Source organism: Perissodus microlepis, chromosome 18 (assembly GCF_051167445.1).
Source record: "Perissodus microlepis isolate ML-2025 ecotype Zambia chromosome 18, ASM5116744v1, whole genome shotgun sequence".
Lineage (NCBI taxonomy): Eukaryota > Metazoa > Chordata > Actinopteri > Cichliformes > Cichlidae > Perissodus > Perissodus microlepis.
Genome location: NC_140478.1, coordinates 13,243,455 through 13,261,978, shown reverse-complemented (window position 1 = coordinate 13,261,978; position 18,524 = coordinate 13,243,455). Strand labels below are relative to the sequence as shown.

Genomic DNA, 18,524 nt, shown 5'->3' with positions numbered 1-18,524 from the left:
AAGATACAATTGGTAGGGTTGATTTTAGACAGTCATTGCATTTTTCCAAAGTCAATAAGTTAATAGGTTGGAGTACAAGACCTGAGAGGCAGCGTTTGAAAAATTACAGTACATATTGACATAAAGATTTGAAAGACATGTAGAGCTTTAAATAAAAATAGCATGTAATATAATTTAAATTGCATTTACACTTTATCTAAAACTTATGTACCTAAATATAGTTTGACACATATAAAGTACTGTGCAAGAGTCTCGAGCTGTCCCTCAGTTCTTTATATTTTGCTTCCAAGCAGTCAGACTCTCATTTAACCTTTTCTTGAGAAATAATTCTCCAGGCTTTCTCAAAGTCTTTGGACGTTTTCAGTCTGGCCCTTGTCCCTGACCATTTTCAGTTTGTCTTATTCTTTCCTTATCTCTAAGAAAATGCCAACAATAACACAGTTTAACTAGCATAAAATAGTTTTTTGGGGGGTACAAGGTGATTCTCAAAGAACTATTAGCCAATAATCACAGCATATCTCTGCATGGTGTGCAGTGTGCTTTTAAAGATTTGTAGGAAACTGACAAGTGTCAGGCCTAAAAAAAACTATTGATGAACAGTTGAAACTGTGCCCTTAATAAACAGCAGAGAGCTGACCTGGAACTGATCAGAAATGGTCTCAGTGGAAGGATGGCTGTCAAGAAGCTGTTCTTAATGAAGAGAAATGGGGAAAAGGCTGAGTTATGGCAAATTACATGCAGAAAAATGCATTTTAGAAAGTGTCTGATTGCTACAGCATCGTTTTTCAGCCCGACAATGATCCCAAACACACTACCATTGCAGGAAAAGCAAACCTATACAGAAAAACAAACAATGAAACACTATCAGTCATGGATTGGGCTCAACATTATTGAAGCAGTGCAGGAACATCTTGACAGAACAAAACAAAAGGCAGCCAATATCCAAAGAAGAGCTTTGAATGTCCTTCAAGAAGCCTGGAGAACTATTCCTGAAGACTACTTAAATTAATTACAAGAAAGCTGCCTGTGTTGAAGAATAAAGGTGATCATAACAAATATCGATTTTAACCCTTGTTAGAATTCTGTCGTTGCCTTTCCATTTATATTTGCAAATTTAAATAAATTGCATAAACTTTCCATTTTCCTGCCAAAATAGAAAGAAACAAAAGGTGGTTGGAGACTTTTGCACAGTACTGTCTACTACATACAATTTATGAAGGGTTGGGCATGAGTCATGGAGCAGTCAAGGAAAACGCTGGCCAAAATGTGCATAAGCCCTGTATGAAATAAGTTTAATGATGGGACTAATGAACCACTCACTGACTGTGTTTAAATATCAGAGCCTCAAGTCGGTGTGAAAGTGCAGTGAGTGCAACTGAAACAAATCTCGTCATCTCACGTCTGCGTTTAATGGAAGCGACTGCCCTCTGCTGGCTAATTGTTGTCATTACCAGCCTTCTTCTAAAGCATGCCTACGGATTCCAGCAGTTCTTTAACATCAATTTAAATCAAGTAACAAATTGCTTCATTTATACTCTTCTTCATCTTCAGTTTGTTGTCAATGTTGCAGATTGTGTTGATTCCAGAAAAAAAAGAAAAAGAAAAAAAGGACAGCCAACTACTGCTAGCTGAGCTCAGCCGTTTATCAGCCAGCAAATAAACATGGCTTCAGCAGACTGCCTCCATATGGCTCCATGCAGGAGAGCCTCCCCTCACTTTCTGATCAGTCAGCAGAGAATCAATGTGCTCCTAACAGAAAATATTGTCCTCCATCAGTCACCCACGTAGTTCACCACATGTGGCCTCGATTCAGACACACCAACAGCATCTTCGCGCTGACCTCCGCCCTCTGTAGAACATCGTGCTACCACAGGAGCTCCATGTCTACTCAGTTTGTGTGCAATACTGAACATTTCTTTGGACAAACAACAGCAGAACAATGGTACAGTATGTACAAAAAGGATCATAGCGGTCAAAGATCTCAGCCAACAGCTATGTTTCCTGGTACCTGGTTAAAATAAAACAAGGAGCAAGCATGAGACAAAGAGCAGTGGTGGGGCATGTACTAATCTTTTAATAAAGTAAAGTGGCAATCTTACTATATGAAAATGCAAATGAAACTCCCATGTGCTTGAAATGGTATGTAATAAAAAAATACTGAAAATGTAAAAACAAAGTCTTTAACTGCTTCAGGTTGACTCTAATTATAGATGCAAGCTGGTTAAAGTGGAGATAATTTGAACTTAAAATGTGAGGTAGCTCAGCATCTAATTATGCCTTGTACGGCGTAATGACATGTTTTCCATGCACAAATCGACATCTAAACACAGCCTCACAAAATCAGAGCAAAAATAAAAAAGCTGAATATTTTCCTCTAAAACTTTAGAGGACAGTATCGATACATTTTGAGTATTTTGCCCATGTAACTTATTACATCCATTCCCATTACTAAAACAATTTAACTACAATGAGATTCAGGCGTATTTTCCAGCCTGTTGCAAAGCATCATTTCACTGCCTACAGTTTAAAATGCGTAATCCTGAGTGGGTGTGATTCTCCTTGGAAGTCTATTCTTTTCCTTGTGTTATTGTTAAGAACCAGTAAAACTGCTCTGCTCATGTCTGATCTGATCTCCCAGCAAAAGTCTCCAAAACCGGTTTGAGACATCGCATTTCCCCCCCCCGTTCCTCAACAGATTTCTTTTTGTGGCTTCCCCTTTGCGTGCATGTGTCAACTCACTCTCTGTGATGTGAAGACCAGTCAGTCAAAGCTCCCAAAGAGTTCAGCTGCTCCTGCAGCGCTAAAATCCTTAGCCCGATGTATCCGGACACCAACAGGAGCAACACCAGCCTACAAACACCCACAGTAAAGTCTTGAATGTGTGTTGTGCAGGAAGAACTACAGCCTGAGAGTCTAGGATGAGTACATGTTGTACAGGACTAACAGCAGGATATCAGAGACTTGGATCTGTGTGCAGCCTTGATAACATTTCCACAACCAAGGTTTAGTTATTTGTCTTTCCTGGCGAGTTTGCAGCCATTCCAGTAAATCAGCATGAGAAAAGAAGCATGCCAAGATCCAGTAGATGTGTGAGTGCTTTTGCAGTTTTATACCTCAAAAACATGGATTTTGGTCTGCTGAAAAATTCTACATAAAGCAATAGCTCATGGTCCTTTTTTCCCTTCACACCTTCAGTGTTTTAACGTTTTAACTCACAGCTGTGACTAGAATCGTGTTGTCATGGACCCTGGGTTTTGTGTTTTTATGTGATTTCTTCTGATTTTGAGAAGTGATTCATGTTTAATTATTTATAGTTTCCTGCTTTTACCCCCTGAAAGTTGATTCTGTTCATCTGGACGTAACGTTTTCAGTGGGAGAAACGTTTCGTCACTCATCCAAGTGACGTCTTCAGTCTCCGCTGACTGTAGGTTTCCCCAACCACTGATCAAAGACCTTGAGCAGTGGTTGCTGATCAGTGGTCATTGTGCAAATGTACTGTTTATAAGATTGGGGAAACCTGCAGTCAGTTGAGAGTACAGAAGTCACTTGGATGAGCGACGAAATGTTTCTCCCACCAAAAATGTTACGTCCAGATGAACAGAATCAACTTTTTTGGATTTCCTTACCTGGATGATTGAGCATGCGTCAAGAAATCTTTTCCCTTTAGTTCCTAGTTGACCTAGTTGACCTAGATGACCTAGATGACCTAGATGACCTCGGACTAATTAGTTCCCTTTTTGTGTTCCCATCGTGTTCCTTCAGTCTTGTCTGTATGTTTGTCTTTTTGTTTCACTTTAATCTGATCTCCCCGTACAGTTGTGTCTCTTGTTTCCTGTTGTATTTTGCTTATCTTATTTCTCTGTGTCATGTTTCACGTTTTACTTCCTTTGTCTTGTTTTCTTGATTAGTTTCAGCTGCCCTCATTATTATAGTTAACTAAATATAGAGGAAATATCCTGGGTTTTATTATCTGTTAGTTCGGTAAAAACTTTAATACGGCTTTCCTGATGAGACGTTGATTGATGCCTTTATTGAGACAAGACCGTGAGGGAACTGTTTTCAAAACGTTCTGTCTTTATTGTAATACCTGAACTGATTTTTCCTAAATCTCGCCGCTGACATATGTCACTCATACAAGATAAAACTAAGACTGAAATGGATAAAAACTACACTAAAGGTAAACATTTAAAAAGAATAAAAAAAAATAACTGAAAGGTGAAAATCTACGCTGGAAACTAAACTGAAATCAAAACAAAAAGTCAAAACCAAAGACAAACAAAAGCTAATTAGAAAATGTGAACTTATAATAACTCTGGTCGGAGTCCCTGGATGTTGTGTTTCCTTACCCTGTGTTGTCCCTAAAGATCTTTTTGCACTCTTGTGTATTACCAGTGATAAAGCTGATTTTTGAATTTATTCCTGTTTCCCTGAGTCCTGCGTTCAGGTCCACAATCTGCCTTCCACATAGTCGGTCTATAACACAGAAGCTGGGTGAAGGCACCGTGTTTAAATTTCTAATCTCCTTCCACATTGTTACTGTTGAGATGACCCTAATGGTACATCACTTTTTCTTCCTTCTACAAAGAAACTGCTCACTACAGATTTCAAGCAGTATTTATCTATGAATCTGAAAACTATACTCACAGCACCACGTAGATGTGGAAGACAACACTGAGAGTCTTAATTTCTGGCAGTTGTGCAATGAACCTCCAAATCCACAGTCCAGCTGACATAGACCAAAAAATAAAATAAAAAAAATTAATACTTGTTCTATAATCACACGACTCTGTATGGCCGCAACATGTGTGTGTTTGTATTTGAATACACACCTCTGTCTTCTTCATCTATTATGCTGTTTTGACGAGTGGAGTTGGCTGTGCTGGGGCCTGAAAAGACATTAAGACAAGTAAGCTCAGCAATTAAACCCCTTAATGTAATTATTTAAAATAGAAAAGTGAACTTTAACAGTTAAATTCAAAATCATTAAGCAGTGATGATCACCCATCAGTGCTCTTTAGTGTCTTTCCTTTACCTTCACTGGACGTCTGAAGAAAGCTGGTATCAAGAGAGTCACTGCTCGGAAAATCTACACGGTCGTCCAAACTGGAAAAACTGGAGAATTGCTGACAAAGAGAGAGATGCCATAAGATAATTTATCACTACGCAGTATGGCGAGATAGTCGCTAAGCTGCTACAAGATTCCTGCAGCTGCTGAGCATCAGACCTACCGGATTGTGAGCTTCGTTCTCTGCAACGGACAGATGAGGGCTGCTGTTTACAGCCTCCGCCTGTTCGAAACAAATGAAAAACAAGTTCAGAAAAAAACAACAGCTCGTGTTAGTCTGAGAAATGATGCCTGCACCTGCATGTGTGTCCGGGGAGCGGCAGCAGTACCTGCGCATATGAGCACACACTTTGGAGGAGTTTGTAACACTTCTCACGGTTCCTCAAAGACACAAACGAGTACTGAAGGAGAGAAAACAAACAAGCAGAGGAAAGGCTTAAATCTGGAACTCCTTAAACTCAGTGTTTCCCCAGAAAGTTAATCTGCAACGTCAGCTCGACAAGCTGTCAGGCTCACTGCAGGAGGCCCGATCACAGTTAACACACTGTCCATCATTTCTTTTTACCAGCTGCTAAACCAACTGGTACATTTGTGTCAAGTCAAGAATGAACACTTATTTTTGGAGATCTCGTCATTTGTAAATAAATGAATGCTACCAGATTGTTTATAGTCGATCCTACATTGTGCTGCTGGTTTCTAAATGAATTTTGCGCGTACACAGTCGACAAAGTAAAACACATATTAAGCAACACATAATACGGATTATAAAAGGTAAAAACTACACAACAAGCAGTCTGAGAAAACAAATGTCCACCAAGGCAGCTCACTCACTGAGCAGCGTTTACTTTTAAGGGAATAATATAGATTTTTCTGTACATTCATCTTGTTTTCTTTGTTCTTTTTAAACATACTTCTGTTAATTGGCCTGTTGCAACCTATTTTAATTATTTTCATTGTTTTTTTTATTTATTTGGAAATACTACATGTGTAATATTTGTTTTATTGTTTAGTAAAATTCATTTACCTATTAATTACCAAATATAAAGTGAAAAAAGTTTTGTATTTAAACAGTTATAACCTGTTATTCTAATGTACGTAAGAAAGTCATAATAAAATTATGTCCTTGGTGGATGTAAGCCAAATTTGAAATGACTGTTAGCATGACCTCAGTCTACACCTCTACAGAGTTTGATCAGAATTAATTCAGAATTTCTTGAGCTATCGTGTTTACAGACAGAATGACATGCACGCATGCAAAATGCTAACACAAGCATAACCTGTATGGTGGAGGTAACCAAAACCTCCTGATCATCCATGCTTACACGAATCAACTTAGCTGAACTCAAAAGTATCCAGTTAAAAAATTAGGTTTTCAGTTTTTTGAGGCCCTGCGATAAACTGGCGACCTGCTTGAGGTGTACCCCGCCTCTCGCCCTGTGGTAGCTGGGATAGGCTCCTGCACCCCCCCGCGACCCTGATAAGGATAAGTGGAAGAAAAGGGGTGGATGGAGTTCTTTGAGTTGTAGGTAAGAAGTTCAACAATAAAGAAAGGTTTCTGCTTTCACAACTATAATTCCCTTTAGATGTAAACTTCGTCATTGAGGCCAGAAACCCTGAGAGGGTTCCCCGTGATACTGAGCACCAAAGCAGCCAGCTTATTAGAGAGCAACTTAAGTTTCTGATAGCTTTTGATTTAAATACTTAACCGCAGAACTACACTTTACATCTGTAATGCAAAGATTCAACTGCTACTTTTAAAGGTGTGTGCTGACCTTCTCTTCAACAGTTTGTATAGAAAGCATAGACAGGGCTGAGCCATGTTTCTTCACATCCTTTATGCTGGAAACAGGAATCACCACCTGCAATGTATGAATGGTAATGAGTGTGGTTTTCTTTAGAAACTTACAGAGCTCATTACAGTAAAATGACATGCCAAACATTCACAAAGTGAAACAAGCAGAAACAAACCCCAGAGCAAGTTGCTGCGTCATTCTCTCTTCAGGTATGATAAATGCTAAAAATCCAAGTGAAATACCAGGATTCGGACTAGTAATGCTGACTGCTCCTCTGTATCTTTATCTAGAAAATCCAAATGATCTCCCTTTGATTGTAATTTTGCAGCTGGGAAAGTCCAAGTACTGCAGCTCCTGCCATCACATTTCAGTGTGTGCAATAAGTTTGGGTTACCTTGGTGTCTTTGAGCAGCACAGATGAGTAGAAACACACATGGTTCTGAGAAACAAAGAGTTTTCCGTGATACAGCACTTCCTTCTGCAGGGAACACGTGAAAGCTGCAACAGATACACACAGTTTGAAGGCATTAGGTCACTGTTTCTAAGGTGATACCCACACAACACCAGAGCCATGACTGCTGAAACATTCACTGAAGCGTTTCGGCCGTGCAGTCACCCCAGACCGCTTGGAAAACAAAGCATTAAGTGGCACTTCATCTGGCAGCAAAGACATCGGGGACACTCTGCGATGCCATTTCCATAATCAATATTCGCAAATGAGTTACAACCTCTGAACCTCAGCTCAGCTCACCGTGTGCCAGGCTGTCCCACACTAGAATCTCTGGAAACAGCTTGTTGAAGCTTTTATTGTGCTTGAAGTACTGCAGGGAATAAAGAAACAAAAGGTTTTCCATTCAGACTTGTTTCAGATACAGAAGAAGAAGAATCAGGTTTGTTAACTGACTTGAAACCTGCACTCAGCATCAGTATACTAACTTTTGAGCTGCCAAGCTTGTCATCAAACATTTACTTATTTAAAACCCTCCAGCAGTTAGAATTTGCTTAGTCTCTGGATACCTGGTAAATGGTCAATAATCAGCCTGCATTGAACTCTAGTTTAGATCACTCGTGGCTCTAAATTGTCTACTTCCTCATTCATGTAGTTGATAACCATGTGTGTCTGATGTTACATTGTAAAGCTTTCCCACCTGGGATGTCCGAAAATGCTACGAGAAACTAGCTTGAAACCCAGCCCTGAAGCAAGAAGATAAATAACAACCTAAAGGTAACCACAAAGCCCCTTAAATCCAAGTAGAGTGTCATATTCAGGTAGGTTTCTTCCATTCACTTTGTCACATTGCTTTCATGTTGGAACATAATGCATTGCCACTGTGAAAACATGATTCATGGCCGCCTCAGTTCCTGTGCTGTGAATAAAAGGGAACAAGAAGGAGCAGGGTAAAGGGAAGCGGGCTTACGTGATCATCTGATCGCTGAAGATTCTCTGCTATGGTCTGCTCTCTGATGACACAAAGGCACAATAGTAACACAAATGAGATAAGGATGTTTTCAGGGAGATATCTGACAGTCTGTGCAGCTTTAACATTTTAAACCATCCAATACATAGTAAATACCCCCCAACCCTGTGTAGTGATGAAGGAAGACTCTACCTCAGGGCCATGTTGGAGTCAAGGCTGTGATTTAGTTGGCCCTCCAGTTGTACTGCGTCCAGCATCATGCTCTGTTTATTTTTCTTTGTACTAGATCTAAAACTGCTTCTTCTCGTGCCAAAAATATCACCTCCTTCCACGATACTGTCCCAAGAGACCGGGATATAAATGTCAGACTGATGATCCAGCTTTTATATCACCCACAGACACAGAACACCAAAAAGGTAATGAAATCACAGCAAAATAGAAATTAATGCATTTCTCCCTGATGGATGGATGCCAGCTCCTGCATGCTGATGGGGAAAATGTTACAATCTTCAGCTATTTTGTTTGCATCAGTCACAGAATGACTTTTCACAGAGATGAATGGAGCTCATCAACAGGTACAAGAAAGATCTGTTCGCCATCAAAGCACTCTTGAACATTAACAAGGTACAAGAAAATAATATGCTGTTCCTACACTGTCTTCCAAGTCCTTGAGCAGCCTTTTAAGCACCAGCTGTGCCAACTTTCTGACTGTCTGCCTCTCAGACCGGTGGTTAGTCTGCTGTCTCCGGGCAACTGACTTGGCTCTCCGGAGGATGGTTTCACTTTTGCAAAAGCAGCCGCCACAAAGCCCGAGCACAATGAAAAACTGTACTCTACAGCTGGTATTTAGAGTGGCTTTTTGTTTTTACACTGTACGCTTAAAAAGTCAACATCACTGTCAACAAATAAAACATGTACATTAGGCACAAAGGAGGAAATGTGATATATATAAAAAAGAGAAAGATAAATACTCACCCAGAGCTGTCCAGTGAGAATTTCCTGTTTTTCAGAGTCATGATGGAACATAAAAAATTTCGGCTTGCGCACACACAAAGTCATACACTCGAATACATAGTGTAACGGTATAACTTTATGTCTGTAATCCACGTTTACCAGCTCTGTGCAGGGCTTTGCTTCTCTTGTATTTCCTGGAAATGACTCTAAATCACCAAGGGCCAGGTGAACACAGGTGAGAAAAAAAGCAAAGGACAAAGACAGCCTCCTGACGGCTGCCTTTTAATGTTAACCAATTAGCTGTGAGAGGTGGAGCTTTGCATAACAAAACCAATCAGTGAAGGAAGGAGGAAAATCTACACTGATGCAGAGTTTGCTCCTCATAGGAAGATCTTTCTATGGGGGGCATTGTCTACGTTCACCCTTTGACTTAGAGACACACCTTCTAGACCCACATGCATCAGCACACACAATGAGAAGGTATGCAGAGACAACCATCATGAGATTGAAATATGACAGTAACATTGTTGTCGGTCATGCAAAACCTTCAGCCTGCATAGATTAATATCACATGGAAAGAATGACGGACACACAGCAGAGGATAGCGTGACATGACATATTTTTATGTAAATATTACATCACTGTACAGACAGTAACTTAAAAAAGATACTGCCAACCGCCAGTGCTACCACTTTTGAAACCCTACGATGCTTACTTTTTGTGTTATTGCATTTACAGGATTTTCCCAAAAAATGGACTTCTGAACTTTAGGACACTGAGATTCAAACTTGTCTGAGATTTTAGTAGATACGCCTATGGTATCAATTTGAAAATCTTACACCGCCACGTTCTCCAGTTATTGCATTCACAAGATTTTCTGAAAACCTGCCCTTTTTTTTTTTTTATCATCAACAATTTTTATTTATTTCATTTTAAACTTCAATAACAGAACTTAAGGATAAATACATAAATAAATAGTTTAAAAAACAATCAAACAAAAACAAAACAAAAACCAAAACAAAGGAAAGTTATCCTATTCTTTCTTCGCACACCAATCCCCACACCACCACTCTGTCATTACTCCTCTGTTCTTCAAGTTACAGAAAGCCAGCTTGTAAAGGGGGACCAAATACAATCATATTGATGCAATTTGTCTAATAAACCACAAGTCACTTTTTCGTAAGACGCCAACTTAGCCATTGTCATTAGCCACTCTTCATAGGGAGGGGGGTTCTTTTTCTGCCAATGTCTTAGCAGGACCCGTTTGGCCGTAGTAAGAGCCAGAATAATCCATCTTTTTGTATAACTGGAAAAATCTCCATCAGAAAGTTCTGTGGTTATACCAAGTATGGACAGTTTTGGTGAGATACCAAATCTCCTTTTTAAAACACGGAAAATTACCTCCATTATATTTTCCCACCAATCCCGAAGTGCCGAACAGCTCCATAAGATATGTAAAATCGAAGCATTTTGACCATCACATCTCCAACATTCGTCCGTAGAGGCCAGGTTCCATTTATACAATTGTTGCGGTGTTCGATGCCACCTATGGATTATCTTAAGTTGAATAAATCTACTGCCTGTTTCTTTATACATAGTATTAACATTTTGAAAACATGAATCCCATTCAACTGAAGATATGTCCAATGCCATGTCCTGGGCCCAGTAGCCCTTAACTTTAAGGAGAGGGTCAGCTGACCGTTCTTGCAATAAGTGATAAATCTTAGAGGTAATGCCTTTACCCAAGGGTGATCTTGAGAGCAGGACTTCCACAGGGCTGCCCACAGGACAACTCAAGGGGGTTCCCAGCCACTTCGATAATGAACTATGTATTTGGACATATCTCCAGAATTGATTACGCTGCAGCTTATATAACTCCACAATTTTATCAAAGCTTAAAAAACATTTAGTCCCACAGTCAAATAAATCTGATACATTAAGGATGCCTGCTTTACGCCACTGTAACCAGTCAACCGATGTCCCTCCAATTAAAATTCTTTTATTCCCCCATAAGGTTGCCGAAGGTGATTTAATAAAGTCCCAGCGACCTGCCCTATGTAATTTACACCACAATGTCTTCGCGTTTGCAATTATAGGATGGGTAGTTTTATGACTGGTATCAAACAGCTCCCTCCAAGGAGAAATACCGCCATTAACTTCCGTCTCTATATGGGACCAGATGGGTTTAACTTTTTTTTTAAATCATCATAATTATGATGATTTAAAAAAAAAAGAAAATAGGGCAGTTTAATCGTGAAGCTCTAAGTTGTTTCACATTCATCACCCAATAATACCATTGGAAATTAGGCAATGAAAAACCTTGTTTTGCACTCGCTTGAAGTTTCTTAATACTTAAACGATGCGGTGAGCTACCCCAAAGAAACTGCCGGATCAAAAAGTCTAGATCTTTGAAATACTTATCTGGAATGTGTAATGGAATATTAGATAAAATATTAAAGATCATGGGTGCAGTCATCATCTTAATACAACTAATTTTACCCCATATTGTGAGACGCACTCTGGACCATCTACCAAATTCCATTTTTATTCTTTCAAACATTGGCTCCATATTTGCTCGAACCATCTTAGTGTAATCCAAGGTAATTTGTATCCCCAAATACCTCAAACCATTCAAGGATGTCCGAAACTCCCACTGTTTAAATAAAGTATGAGGGCAGTGTCCTGACATAGGCATTGCCTCTGATTTATCCCAGTTGACGCGATACCCTGAAAGCAGCGTAAAGCTTTCTATACATTCTAATAGGGCTGGAATTGACTTCCCAGGCTGGGTTATAAGTAACAACATATCATCTGCATATAATAGAAATTCCAAATATATTTACATTATTTCTCAGTTTTTGTGCCAAAGGCTCTATAGCAATTACAAAAAGCCCGGGGATAAGGGGACAGCCCTGTCTTGTGGCTCTCTGTAAAAGGAATAGGTCTGATATGAGCCCATTCGTCAATACTCGCGCTGAAGGCAAATCATATAATATCTTTATCCACCTAATAAAATTGTCACCAAAACCAAACTTTTCTAATGTCTTAAACAGATAATCCCACTCAACACAATCAAAAGCTTTTGCAGCATCCAGCGATAGGGCCACTGTTGGATATACTGAATCATATACATAATTTTGCAAATTAACTAACCGCCTAATATTATGTGAACCATAGCGGTTTGGAACAAAACCAGATTGGTCTGCATGAATTATTTGCGCCACTACTACTTTTAATCGACCCGCTAAGACCTTTGCCAAGATTTTTTGGTCAGAATTCAGCAAAGATATGGGGCGGTAACCACTTGGGTCTAAAGGGTCTTTCCCAGTTTTAAGAATAAATGTTATAAGTCCAGAGTGCATTGACTGAGGTAATGAGCCTACTTTTAACGCCTCATTATAAACATCGAGCAACAGGGGACTTAACATATCCTCAAATGCTCTATAGAAATCCAATGGTAACCCATCTAATCCTGGAGCTTTATTAAGTGGCATACTGTTAATTGCACGGGTAATCTCCTCCACTGTAATTGGAGCATCTATAATCTGCTGGTCAGTAGTAGAAAGCTGTGGCAGGTTTAAATCAGTAAAACCTGCCCTTTAACCTTAAGGCCAAGGTGCGCAAGGTGCCCAAAACTTGTCCAAGATTTTTGGTAAGAGAATTTTGACAAATTTTGAAAATCCTAGGTAACTTTCTTTTTGAATTATTGCATTCAGAAGATTTTCAGAAAAGAGATTTGAAGATTTTTAGTCGATGCACCCATCGTATAAATACCGCAAAAATCTCCAGGCCTATCTACATTAAAATGTTATTGGCCTTACTTTTTTGTTTTTCTTTCTCAAACTCAATTCAAACATAATCTTCAGAAAGTCATGTCTCCTTTCCTATAACATACCTGCAACTTGGGCAAAGTTAAGGAAAATCCATAATATGATCCAAAAAGGCCCAAAAAGCACAGTATACTATATGTAACATGAAGAAATACTGTTTGATTTTCCACAAAATTACACAGTGCTTAAAATGACTATATTTGTATAATTAGTGTCTCCTTTCCTGTAAAATACCCAGTTTAGATACAACTTAAAATTACTTACTGCATAATTATTTCCTTGTTTCTTGTAAAAATCTGACTTGTTCCAGTGTACCCACCTTTTAAATATAAGGTACGTATAATTACCAGGGAGTTATACCAGGTAGTTAAATGGAAGACATGATTATAAAGTGTTACCAAATCATTTGGTCTTGGAGTAATGAAAAAGTAGAATTGCTGATGCTTGCTAACTTTTCCTTAAGAGTCTAAAAGAAAAAGCTCAAGACTTTAATTAGTAATTTACAGCACAGGACTGTGGGTGATTTATGAATGTTGTTGCTGAAGGTGATTTAAAGACTGCAAAAGCTGAAGCTAGCGCCTTTTTCCTGTTGTACATGATTAATTTGCTGTGTGTTTAATTTATATTGTTGTGTTTAGTTCATTAGTTACTGCACACTGTTCTTCCAATGGCACAGTTGATTTCACTGCACATTATCTAATAGGATGACAAATAATTTTTTGATAAAAGTCCTTTTATACAGTTGTAAATAAAGTCCCTCTCTACCACCGTAACAGGTGACATTACACGTCTCCATTAATTTTCTTAATAGCATATCCAAGTTAGGGTGCAGGGGGTCCTGGGGCCAGAGGCAGACATATTGTATTTAAGTTGAATTTTCTTGAAATTAGCATTTATTTGAGTTTTATTTTTATAATAAATTTGTACTTTTACTCCCTACATTTTATCAGAAATGTTGGGTTCGTTTTTCCACAATAAATAAATAAATACAAACAAATTATATATATGTATGTAAAAGAAGCAAGGTTGCAAGTAATTTTTCTAAAAGCTCAGCAAATCTGGGCAAACACGCAACCTGTTTGTATACAAAGGTGAAGTTAAAAGTAAAGGTACTGCTCCTGTAGTTCCCAGACAGAGAAAAGAATGTGAGATAAAATCACTCCGAGATGGAGAAAGATATCAGAAAGACAAAAGAGGAAGATACGAGATTATTTTTAAACGTAAGCACTACTCATTTAGATTTGATAAACCAGTAATTTCAGTTGGGTTTTTTTGTTTGTTTTTTTTACGGATATCGAAGCTACACAAGATTTGTTGCTGAAGTTATGTTGTTTATACGGTGAAACATCCTGCAAAACAAATTGAAGTATACTAACGTATTATTTTTTAAAGACTGCATGAAAATTCCAGGCATTTTAGCACAGACGGAGGTATTGTGGCAAAGTTTACACTTATGCATTGTGTGAGACTTGTGCAGAGTGTCTGTGGTGTTCATGGTCAGAGTTAGGTTACGTTTAGATTCACTCACTGAATTCCACCTGTATATTAGCTTTATACTGTCTGGAGGCTAAAAATCAACCGTGTTAGCTCATGCAGCATCTTTCTTTCTTTTTTAAATTAATGTTATTCAAAAAGGGGCTGTGTACAGTATTATCAGTATTGCCATTTGATGCATTGTACCAGAGTTAGCTGATAGCTAATTTCCATGCATGATTACACGTACAATAGATCACCATAATAAAAGATCATAAAAAAAAATCTACTTTGTTCACATTGGAAATTACTGTAGCTGTTTCTAACTGTTTTTCTCCACCTGCCAAACCCCACTTTAACCTCTGGGTCTATTCATTTTTCTATTTTAGCTTTGGAGGGAAGGTCACCCATCTACAATGCAGGCAATAGCAAAAATAGTTCCTTTTTTAAGTTTCTCTGCTTGTGTTCTACGCAACAGATGTTCAAGCTGGGTGCATTCATTAGAATTGGATCTAAGTTGCATTAATATTAATGTGACATGAGGTTCAGATGGCTTGGCAAATAAATAAAGATCAACTTTTTCTTGTATACTTTCAGTACTTCTTTACTTTGACTTGAGTGAACAAGTTGAATCAGTTTGACCATTTTTTAGAATTTTTAAGTCCATCTCACAGGGCTAATACCACACACACCTAAAGCCAATTTAAAATACCAAATTAAAGCAGCATGGCTCTGGAATATGGGACAAAAGTGGTGCAGACACAAAGAGAACTCACACAGAGAGGAGCCAAGCAGGAGGCTTCAGCTGCTGTTGGGAAATCGCACTAACCTCTGCACCCCGGTGCCATCTGCGGACCACCTTGCAAATTAATGAAATATTAGATTGTCAAAAACAACTGTGCTCTTCTGCATCGCGGCATATTTTTAAAATGCGAGAGGGGGAAAGCACAGGTGTAAATAATGAAGCAATGTTTTCTTACTGAGACGCTGTAATGAAACAGAGCCACAACCTCTGAGAACTGAAACAAAAGTGTCTGCTCTGACAGAGGATCTTAGGAAATCTCTTTGTTTTTGAATACGAGTTCAAAAATGAAAATAAAGTTTATACAGTTGCATTTTCTAGTAATATGCAACACACTTTAGTATTTTTTTCGCCCACTTATGTACTGCATGTACATGCAGAGTAATACTGCGTATTATGGAAGCAGTGAAGAAGTTCTTGAGGGTAGAAGACTGTTTCTGTTATGAAGTATAAAATCAACTCAGGTTAAAGATCTTTGTTTGGTTTTCTTTTCCTTCCTCCTCCACTGAGCAGCCAGTTTGTTTTTTTGATGATCAGATTTTCCTTAGTGATAACTGCTATAAAAAGAAAGGTAATCAAAGAAATTGTGTAAACATAAAAGTTTTAATTTAACTGAGTGTTTTTTTTTAATGAGTTTTTAAAATGTGCCGACAGAAAAACGCTATGTACAATTAATGTCAATCAGAGTGAAATTAAATTCAAGCATATGTATTTAAATAATTCACATAATAGGAATTTTTCAGCCCTAATGCTGACACCATCACAGGTGCTTCACACTGACTGCTGTGACTCGTCTGTAGGTGTGGAACCAACTGGGGCACAAAACCGTGTACAGGCAAATAATGTTGATTTTGTAACATACCTGACGTGTTTTAACACATCTCATTAAGGACATGCACCAGCTTGGAGTCATGAAAGCGCATGTGAACGTGCCTTTCATGGACAGAACAATGCATTTCTTGACTTTCCCTTTCTGTTCCTCTGTGCAACATTTAACAGCAGTGAGGGGTTGGCTTTTAGAGAGATTTCGAGGAAATAGTAAGTTAACATTTGGCCCCATCTGATAAGAAACAGTGTAAGATGCAGCAGCTGTTCATATCAGACCGATAACAGTCAGGAACAATGAGGATAGCAGGCAGATTTTGCCTTTAGTCTAGACGTCAGACACGTGTAGAGCTCTGCCTAGGACAGGTAAGTTCGTGAGCATTAGTGAACAGCAGTTGATAATCTCTTTGTGCATGGCATGTGCTTTGAAAACAGACCCTATCACTAATGCGAGGAGCAACATTCCTGATGAAAGGAAAGTAGTCTGTCCAGCCCTGGTTCTCGTCACTAACTGCCATAAATCCTGGTTTGTTCAATCCATATTTTTGACGGGTGGCTTTAAATGGATGGGGTGAGGGATGAAAGACATTTTTTTTTATGTGTAAAATTTTTTATTTTTGACTATTTAGAAGAACTGGAGGTATCTTAAATAGAATTTTTATGTTAAAAGTTTAATTTTAACTGAATAAAATTCCATTTAAAATACCTGAAACGCAGTTCTGTTCATTATTAGGCTGGTTTAAATTCCCAGCAGACACATCAAAATCTCTATTTTTAACTATTTAACTGTTTGTGTTTAAATGGTCTTGTTACTGCACGTGACAGATTTGTGGCATCCATGTATTGTTTAAAATCATTAAGATCTGATTCTCAAACACTCCTGTTCATCCTGAGGTCGGGGCTTCTCTTAAAAGCTCGTGCCTTTGCAGTCGTTACACTGAAACTCTGGAAAAACAAACATTTCTGTCAAACTTTTAGAAACTGCTGATTTCTGGAATGGTGATTGGACGATTGGTTGTTGTTAAGTTATTCCATGTAAACATTGTGAATGTGTGTGGCATACATTTTTCACGAACCTGAATATTCTTTGTTATGTTAGTATAAAGCACTTTGCTTTTACATGTGCTATAGGAATAAAATTTACTTGCCTACTTAATTTTATCAAGTAAGAAACCTGTGATGTGACAACAGTTATAGATTTTTATAATGAACATCGTCACTACTGAGCTATAGAGATGATATATTAGATATAATGTATTAGAACTGTATAGAGTCAAAGCCTTATGGCTACGTGAACTTGGGATTATAACATTTCAAACTTGTCGCTGAGTTTAAATAGTCAAAAGTCAAAGTTAAATTAAATTGTTAATATTTAGAGTTAATCCTTGTAAAAAACTCATTAATAAACCTTGATACTGAAGATGTAGAGGTGGCCGAGGCTCAGGAACGAGGTAGGTAGACTAAAATTAAGAATATTGGTCAACGTCAAATTGTGCCTCATGCATTCATTATTATAGGTAAGATAAAGAACTACATGAATATGTATCTGAATGCATGAATATTCTTTGTTTTGCTGAAAACCCTCTGAGTGGTTAGTAAGACTAGAAAGTGCATACACGTTCACCGGCCACTTTATTGGGTTTACCTGCTCTTTAACACAAACATCTAATCAGCCAATCACATGGCAGCAATTTGATGCATTTCGGTGTGCATACGGGATCATGAAGCTCAGACTGAGCAACAGAATGGGGAAGTGAGCTGATTTTAAGTGGCGGACCAGTCTGTCTGGCACCAATGCAGAACAACTGTTGATCTGCTGGGATTTTCCCACAAAAACACCGAGAGTACCGAGTAAGTGAGCTCCAGCCAAAATCCCTTGTTGATGTCAGAAGTCAGAGAAGAATCAGTTCATTGTTTTGAGCTGATAGGAAGGCAACAGTACTTGAGCCCTTTGTACCAACTGATCATCGTTTAAACAACCACAAGGAAGGTGGAGCTAATGAAGTGACGAATCAGTGTAAATGGTCGTCTCTTTCTCTCAGTTTGGATAGGGCAACATTTTCAGTCAACCATCTGCACTTTTTACATTCAGGCAGGGCTTTTTGCTTGATTAGCACAAAAAGTACCTCCAAGACCAAGAACTCACCTGCAATTTTTCAAGATTTTAGTAAAACCTGAAGCTAAAGAATTTTGTACATTTTGAGTGGAAAAAGGAGGCTAAACCGAATCCAAACAGATTCTCTGTTTGTGTGTGCACTACTGAAGAGTAGGTGCAGCTACTTTGGCCCCATCTAGTGATCGAAGAGTGAATCACACCAAAGAGCTACCCCCCCACCCCCACAAGAATCAAGCAGCTCATTGTGC

General features: G+C 38.5%; 1 protein-coding gene across 2 annotated transcripts; it reads right to left on the bottom strand.

Moving 5' to 3' along the window:
• Positions 1-1,271: 1,271 nt before the first annotated feature.
• On the bottom strand, positions 1,272-9,512 carry LOC146367465 (GRAM domain-containing protein 2A-like). 2 transcript variants are annotated; one of them, XM_084912650.1, is made up of 13 exons: positions 9,252-9,511; positions 8,469-8,612; positions 8,277-8,319; positions 7,610-7,679; positions 7,253-7,356; positions 6,838-6,924; positions 5,395-5,466; positions 5,229-5,288; positions 5,033-5,123; positions 4,830-4,886; positions 4,645-4,726; positions 2,740-2,850; positions 1,272-2,008 (listed from the first exon to the last, which is right to left on the bottom strand). In XM_084912650.1, the coding sequence occupies exons 1-13, from the start codon at positions 9,290-9,292 to the stop codon at positions 1,993-1,995; spliced, it is 978 nt and encodes a 325-aa protein (XP_084768776.1). In that variant the 5' UTR covers positions 9,293-9,511; the 3' UTR covers positions 1,272-1,992. The 2 variants fall into 2 exon arrangements, with proteins under 2 accessions (XP_084768776.1, XP_084768777.1); XM_084912651.1 differs by lacking the exon at positions 1,272-2,008 and having other exon boundaries at positions 2,736-2,850; positions 9,252-9,512.
• Between the last annotated feature and the right edge of the window lie 9,012 nt (positions 9,513-18,524).

Excerpts from the sequence above, each read along its gene's own strand:
- LOC146367465 (XM_084912650.1), bottom strand. The coding sequence starts at position 9,292 with ATGACTCTGAAAAACAGGAAATTCTCACTGGACAGCTCTGG. Across the intron at positions 5,467-6,837 it reads TACAAACTGTTGAAGAGAAG|TACTCGTTTGTGTCTTTGAG; the intron begins GTCAGCACACAC and ends TCTCTCCTTCAG. Across the intron at positions 5,289-5,394 it reads GTGTGTGCTCATATGCGCAG|GCGGAGGCTGTAAACAGCAG; the intron begins GTACTGCTGCCG and ends TGTTTCGAACAG.